A 7,447-nucleotide genomic window follows, 5' to 3' on the forward strand; every position below is an offset into this window, starting at 1 on the left:
TTGTAAGATTCAGGTTCAGGCATAGGAGGGTTTGTTTTACAGTTCTTCTCTTGAGTTAGATCTGTGGTCCTGATCAGTCAGCAACAGACTGATTAAAATAAATTCTTGTCATTTGCATTGACCTGGTGTTTGAGAAGTGTTGAATCTCAGTGGCACCCATAACACAAAGGCCCTAAAACGTTGCTTCTATTGATACAATTTCTCTCCAGTATGAATTTTTCATAATGATGAAGAGTATACAAATGTGCAAAAGTTTCACCATACTAAATACATTCATAGGATTTCTTTCTGGTATGAATTCTTTTATGCCTTCAAAGATGATAATGGCAGGCAAAGGCTTTACCACATTGGTTACATTCATAGGTTTTCTCTCCAGTATGTATTCTTGTATGTTCTAGGAGACAACTTTGACTTATAAAGTCTTTACCACATGATTAAAACCACAGAGATTCTCTCCACTATGTGTTCTTTTATCTTCTAGATAAAAAGTTTTTACTGCATTGCTTACATCCATAGGTTTTCTCACCACTATGTGTTCTTTTATGTATTTGTAGACTATCATGACATGCAAAGACTTTACCACATTGCTTACATTCATAGGATTTCTATCTGGTGTGTGTTCTATTATGTTTTTGGAGACTATCATGACTTGCAAAGGTTTTACTACATAGCTTACATTCATAAGGTTTTTCTCCAGTGTGTGTTCTTTTATGTATTTGGAGAGTACTATGATATGGATAGGCTTTACCACATTGGTTACATTCATAGGGTTTCTCTCCAGTGTGTGTTCTTTTATGTATCTGGAGATTCGTGGAACATGCAAAGGCTTTACCACATTGGTTACATTTATAAGGTTTCTTTTCAGTATGTGTTCTATTATGTTTTTGGAGACTACTATGATATGGATAGGCTTTACCACATTGCTTACATTCATAGGGTTTCTCTCCAGTATGAATTCTTTTATGCCTTTCAAGATGACTACTATATGAAAAGGCTTTACCACATTGCTTACATTCATAGGGTTTCTCATCAGTATGTGTTATTTTATGTAGTCGAAGAGAACTGTGATATGCAAAGGCTTTACCACATTGGTTACATTCATATGGCTTCTGTCCAGTGTGTGTTCTTTGATGAATTCGGAGACTCTTAAAACATGCAAAGGCTTTACCACATTGGTTACATTCATAGGGTTTCTCACCAGTATGTGTTCTTTCATGTATTTGAAGATTACTATAGCATGAAAAGTCTTTACCACATTGGTTACATTCATATGGCATCTCTCCAGTGTGTGTTCTTTGATGAATTTGGAAACTCTTGGAACATGCAAAGGCTTTACCACATTGATTACATTCATAGGATTTCTCTCCACTATGTGCTCTTTTATAAACTTGAAGTTGACTGTGATAGGCAAAATATTTACCATACTGATTACATTCATAGGCTCTCTTTCCAGTAAGTGTTATACTACATTTTTGGAGATTATTGTGATATGCAAATGCTTTAGCACATCGATTATTTCCATAGGGTTCCTCTCCACCATTACTTCTTTCATGCCTATAAAGATAATTGGCACACATCAAAGCTTTACCATAGTCATTACCCTGATGAATCTTTCTATATGTAGGAATTAATTTTACAGTTTGGCCTAATGGTAAAGAAGAATCAGATCTTAAGGAATTATCACTTTGTTTACATTAATGGTGTTCTCCATCATTATGGGTTCTTTTGCATCTAAGATGATACCTGTGACGTTAAGAGGACTGATTACATGGGCCCTATTTATAGCATCATTTTCTATATGAGTTTTTTACATACTGAAGAAAACTAGAAAAGCTCAGAGCTTTACCACATTGAGTACATTCATAAATTTCCTTTTACTGTGAAATATACATTTGTATACTGCATTTACAATGTGAACCAGGACAAACAGAAGAATTTCCACATTCCTGGTACTGTAGGGATTTTCTGCAGTGTGGCTTTGTGGATGAACCCTATGAAATTAGAAAGCCAATTCATTGTAAACTTGTACCACATTCAGAAAGTCTACTCAATGTGGGGACTACTATATATATTCTATTTTTCTGGAAGACAGAGGAGTACATAATTTCTTTCAAATCCTTATGCTCACATGGTTTGTATCATTTCTTGCATATGATATACATATTGAAAGAAGAATAACAAGTGAAGGGTTCCACATTGCATTTCACAGTGACATTTTGCTTCCTATAGACATGTGGTATAGGATTAGGATTTCTCCAAAACAACATTCTTGACTCTTATAAGCATCCATTCTCACTTAAAGTTAGCAATGCTATGACAAGTATATGAGTATCAACAGCTTCAATATGGACTATTTGCCTGTTAGAAGGTTTTGCACATATACTTATGACCTATTCAATGTGTATACATTTTGCAATATCTAAGTGGTATGGAATTAAACAGATTGCCATTTCTAACCCATAATCTAATGGGGCTACTATACAAATGCTGATATTAGTTAAAGCACTGTTTCCTTCTCTTCTTTCATAGTACAATGAATTACAAGCACAAATCAGATACTAGAGATTGAAGAACATGGTTTTGGAAGAATTTAATAATCACTGATACACTTTTTTTTCTTTTTTTATTAGATATTTTATTTACACTTCAGATGGCATCCCCTTTCCCCATTCCCCCCCCCCACCCCCCTTAGGAAACCCCTATCCCATGCCCCATTTTCCTTTTTGCATTTATACATTTAAAAAAAATAATGTTAACCATAGGCTTTATAAGTTTGGAATTGTTCAATCAGAGGTGTAACCCACTGACCAACCTAGATATAACAACTATCTTTGACTGGTGGAGATACTTGAACCTCTGCCTCCCTGTCTCCCCCCTCTTTCTCTCTTTCTTCACCTAGCTTCTCCTCTCTTTCTTCTTCTCCTCTTCTTACTCCTTTTCTTCCTCTCAGTACTCCTCCTACCTTAGCTCCTCCTATACATCACCCTTCCTGTTAAAATGAAACTTTTCTCTCAAAATACAATTAGAACATAATTATGCCAATTTGTACCAGTGAGGTACAGGATAGTCCTAATACCCAGTCCATCCTTTTGTTGACTAACCAGCTCCTCTGTCATCTATTCTAACTAAAACATGTAGTTCTGAACCTGGCTTTAGGATGAATGTCAGCTGATGACCATCCACTCAAGTCTTTTCTCTTAAGGTCAATAGCTATATGTTTTCAACCCCATCAGAAATCCAGAATGACTGAGTTAACTATAATTGTGGGAAGCACAAATCATAGTTTCTAAAACTTAGCCAATTTATAGAGACCTCTGAACACCTGGACACCCGCTCTACTTCAAAACGTTGGAGCATCTGTTCTTCTGCCTTCTGGCCCAGGATCATCTGACAGACCTTAGTGCTGCAGAATTATTAAGGGCTGATTACTCTGTCTAGGCAGATATAATCAGTTGACTATTCTGTTTCCTTCTCTTCTTTCATAGTACAATGAATTACAAGCACAAATCAGATACTAGAGATTTGTTAGAACTCTAGTTTGATAGAACATGGTTTTGGAAGAATTTAATAATCACTGATACACTTAAAGCTGTCCTTTTTTTGTTTACATTGTTTCTTTTCTTTAAAACTTCCAGGGAACACGAAAATTTCTCAAGAGGCATATTCAAACCAACATGCACATGAAAATTACCTTCCATGTCTTCTAGAACTTTGAATATATTCTTCTATATTGTCATCTTCACAAATGTAGCCTAAAAAATTAACAAAATATTTATGATAGGTTATTGGAATTTACCTTACCATCTTCAGTAAACTGTATAACCATGCCTGATTCATTCACCTCATGTTTCCTCATTCTCAACTGAAATTACAAAACAGCATCAATAACAAAGAAACAGTTCTTCCTTTATTTTAAAAAGTGAAAGGCAATTCACTGTCTTACCTATTGACATGAGATTCCTGTAGGTCTCCAGCATCACATCTCTGTAGAGACTCTTCTGTGAAGGATCCAGTAAAGTCCATTCTTCGAGAGTGAAGTTCACACACACATCATCATAGGTCACTGTATTCTAAAATATCCCAAACAGGTATACAACACAGAGCATGATGCCAATATCACTTTATATGTATGCTTCACTGACAATATATTTGAATAATTCTTGTCCTTCCCCCACTGATTTCTTGAGCTAGAAGTAATAATGTAATCACTAAATTATGTCTAAAGGAACCTGAATAATGAGGTTCAACTCTGTCATTTCTGTGTTATTTCTATATGTTATAGGCTTCTAATAAAAATGCCAATTAACAGAGAAATTAACAGAGAGAGAGAGAGAGAGAGAGAGAGAGAGAGAGAGAGAGAAGGTGGGAAGGAGGGGGAGGGAGAGACAGGAGAGAGGGAAGGAGGGAAGAAGGGAGAAACAGTATTGAGCACACATCAGAGAAATGGTATGAACAATTACTAACAAGGAAAAAATGATGGTCAAATTGGGTGTATTGACGAATTTTTAATCCCAGAATTCAGGAGGCAGAGGCGGGGGTTATCTCATTGAATTAGATGCCAGCTTGGTCTATGTAATGAGTTAGTTCCATGAAAGCCAGAGGAACATAGTAAGACCATAACCCCCCTGCAAAAATCAATGAGATGAATATAAAAGATAGAAAATAGAGTTCTTTACTGAAGTTCCTGCAAAGAATTATATATTCATTCCAGTTTGGTATTCATCTTTCAGAAACTTCAAGTGACCCATTTTAAACTTGTCACTAATAACATCTTAGTAAAAGGAAATGCATGTTTAAATAGTTGTAAGTGCACAGATGAAAATATTACCAATGTAATGTTGATCCTAAATAATCATCATAGAGCACCAGAGATGGCTCAGCAGAGAGGAGGTCCTACTGATTTGCAAATAATTGAGCTCAACTGCCAATACTTACATGTGGGCTCACAACTACCTATTATCCCTACTTCAGGGTCTGTAAGGCCATCTTCTGACTACTTTGAGGGCCAAGCAGACACACACAAGGAGCATTTTAATGAATATAGGCAAAATACTCATATTCATTAAAAATTTTCTTAACAAACACTACAGTTAGGAGAAAAGGCACACACTTGCAATTCAATCAGTCAAAGGGCTCAGGTAGTAATAATGACATGATTATATACCATCCTGAGAAAACGAATATACTTTCTGCCAAATTTCAAAATTCAAGATGTATATGAAGGTCAGCACAACAACACATGTTTTACATGTGCAAAAACATACACTGTAGGTCCATGAGCCAATAATAGAATTAAAAAAAAAAAAAAAAAAAACAGTCAAGTTGCCCAACAAGCTAAGGAAAAGCCTTGAACAGCCTTGGTTTTGAGAGGATTCTGAGTAAGGGGTGTTTGAGATCAGTGGGAGGTGGGGGGGGAGGGGCAGGATTAGAAGCCAAATCATGGGAGCCTGTGTTTGGCTGGAGACAAGTTTCTGAAGATCATCAGATGGTTCAGTTCTTGCAAAACAAAGCCTTTTCTTTTATTTGCATTTCAATTGTCCACCCCAGGTTCCCCTTTGATTATTCCTCTGGTCAGCATCCCTTGATGACTGCCCCCTGATTCTTAGAAAAAGACAGCAAGTAATTATTTCTTCTTTTGTTCTTAGCATTGCAAATGAGTTCAAAGATCTGCCTATCTTTGTAAGTAAGGACAGTAAGTTCAGTTGAGTGGGATCAGCCCTGAAATATCCACTCAGTAAATCTTTCTCTCCTTTCTTAGTGTCTTTCTGACAAGCTGATTCATAGTGCCACTTCCTTTGTTCTTCTACATCTTTGAAGTGCCTTATACAATTCATCTTTCATAGTTTTACTTTGCATTGCTGAGAAATTATCTATTTTTGAACTTATGTTTTCAGAGTTCTTTCCCCCAGCCTTAAGAACTGTCTGGAGGTCACAGCATTTACCATTTTTACTGAGGAACATAGACACACCCTCCACTCCTGGACTCCTGTTTCTAATTATCATAGTGACATTATCCTCAACAGGGAGAGATTTCACTGAAGGAGGAACACAAGTTAAATTTATATATATATATATATATATATATATATATATATATATATATATATGTGTGTGTGTGTGTATGTGTGTGTGTGTGTGTGTGTATGCATATATACACACACACACATATATGTGTATATACATATACACACACACATATATATGATGTGTGTGTGTGTGTGTATTATATATGTGTGTTTAATACAAACAAACCTTATGCCTAGCAACTGTGAAATTCTTGTCCTGCTGGCTCTGCTCCAGGGGTGGAAATCCTGTCACACTGTACTTTCTTCACTGCCACATCTTGTAAAATCAAAAAACAAGTTATATCTTTCCAGCATACAATGGCACAGAATACCCTTTCCCATTTCAATAGAGGAATGTGTACACAGTGAGGGAAAATTGGATCAAGGAAAGAAACCCAGGAGCCCAAACACCAAATCCTGTAGCTCTGTCTCAGACATATGGGGCTTCAGTTTCAAAGAGTTTAGATGGCCCTATCTCTGCAACCTCTTATATATCTATCAGTTTAGGTAAATTCATTTCCTATATCTATCTCTCCATGGCAGATTCCTCATAGCTTAGGTATCTCCACATACTGTGTTCTCAAAACTCAACTTAGGCTTCATATTCATAGCTTCAATGGGATGAACTCAGTTTTTTCACTAGAGCTCTGACTTTGACAAACATAGATACATGGAACAATGCTAAACTAAAACCACAGAGAAAAACCACATGACTTTGAATTTTGCATCTTCCTTGTTTCCCAAACCACTACAACATGGATAACTTGCAAAGTTCAGCTTCTAAATTGGGATGGACAATACCATGCTTGGACCACAGTTGAAGCAGGTGTTATATGAAGTTCCTTTCTGAGAAGAGGATTAACTTTGCTTACTCATTTTATTAATTTAGAGCATAGCAGGAGGATATAAAATAAGTCTGCAAAGGGTTAGGCCACAAAAGGTGAAAATCAGAAGATTAAGGACCCTTAATGATTTTCAGAAGCTACTGGGAGATATTAACTGGCTGAGGCCTGCGATTGGCTTGGCCATTCAAGAGTTAAGCAATTTATTTCAAACCTTACAAGGTGATAAAGATTTAAATAGCCCAAGGAAACTATCATCTGAGGCTGAGAAGGAGTTAGCTTTGGTAGAAAGGAAATTGCAAAATACACATCTAGATCATACTGATCCAAAGATGGCCTGCATCTTAGTTATCTTACCTTCTACTCATTCCCCTACAGGAATTCTTATGCAGAGGGAAGATTATATCTTAGAATGAATTTTGTGTGTGTGTGTGATTTTTTTCTTTCTTTTTAAATTTACTTATTTATTTTATATTTTATTTACATTTCAGATGCCATCCCCTTTCCCCATTTCCCCTCCCTAGAAAGCCCTATCCCATT

General features: G+C 36.2%; 1 protein-coding gene across 1 annotated transcript; it reads right to left on the reverse strand.

The window, feature by feature from the left end:
• Positions 1 to 605: 605 nt before the first annotated feature.
• On the reverse strand, positions 606 to 3,977 carry LOC117724301 (uncharacterized). The gene is made up of 3 exons (XM_076916913.1): positions 3,944 to 3,977; positions 3,692 to 3,752; positions 606 to 1,554 (listed from the first exon to the last, which is right to left on the reverse strand). The coding sequence occupies exons 1-3, from the start codon at positions 3,975 to 3,977 to the stop codon at positions 606 to 608; spliced, it is 1,044 nt and encodes a 347-aa protein (XP_076773028.1).
• Positions 3,978 to 7,447: the final 3,470 nt, after the last annotated feature.

Source organism: Arvicanthis niloticus, chromosome 20 (assembly GCF_011762505.2).
Source record: "Arvicanthis niloticus isolate mArvNil1 chromosome 20, mArvNil1.pat.X, whole genome shotgun sequence".
In the NCBI taxonomy this organism is placed as follows: Eukaryota; Metazoa; Chordata; class Mammalia; order Rodentia; family Muridae; genus Arvicanthis; species Arvicanthis niloticus.

Excerpts from the sequence above, each read along its gene's own strand:
- LOC117724301 (XM_076916913.1), bottom strand. The coding sequence starts at position 3,977 with ATGCTGGAGACCTACAGGAATCTCATGTCAATAG. Across the intron at positions 3,753-3,943 it reads CAGGAATCTCATGTCAATAG|GCTACATTTGTGAAGATGAC; the intron begins GTAAGACAGTGA and ends TTAATTTTTTAG. Across the intron at positions 1,555-3,691 it reads AGTTCTAGAAGACATGGAAG|GCATGAAAGAAGTAATGGTG; the intron begins GTAATTTTCATG and ends TTATCTTTATAG.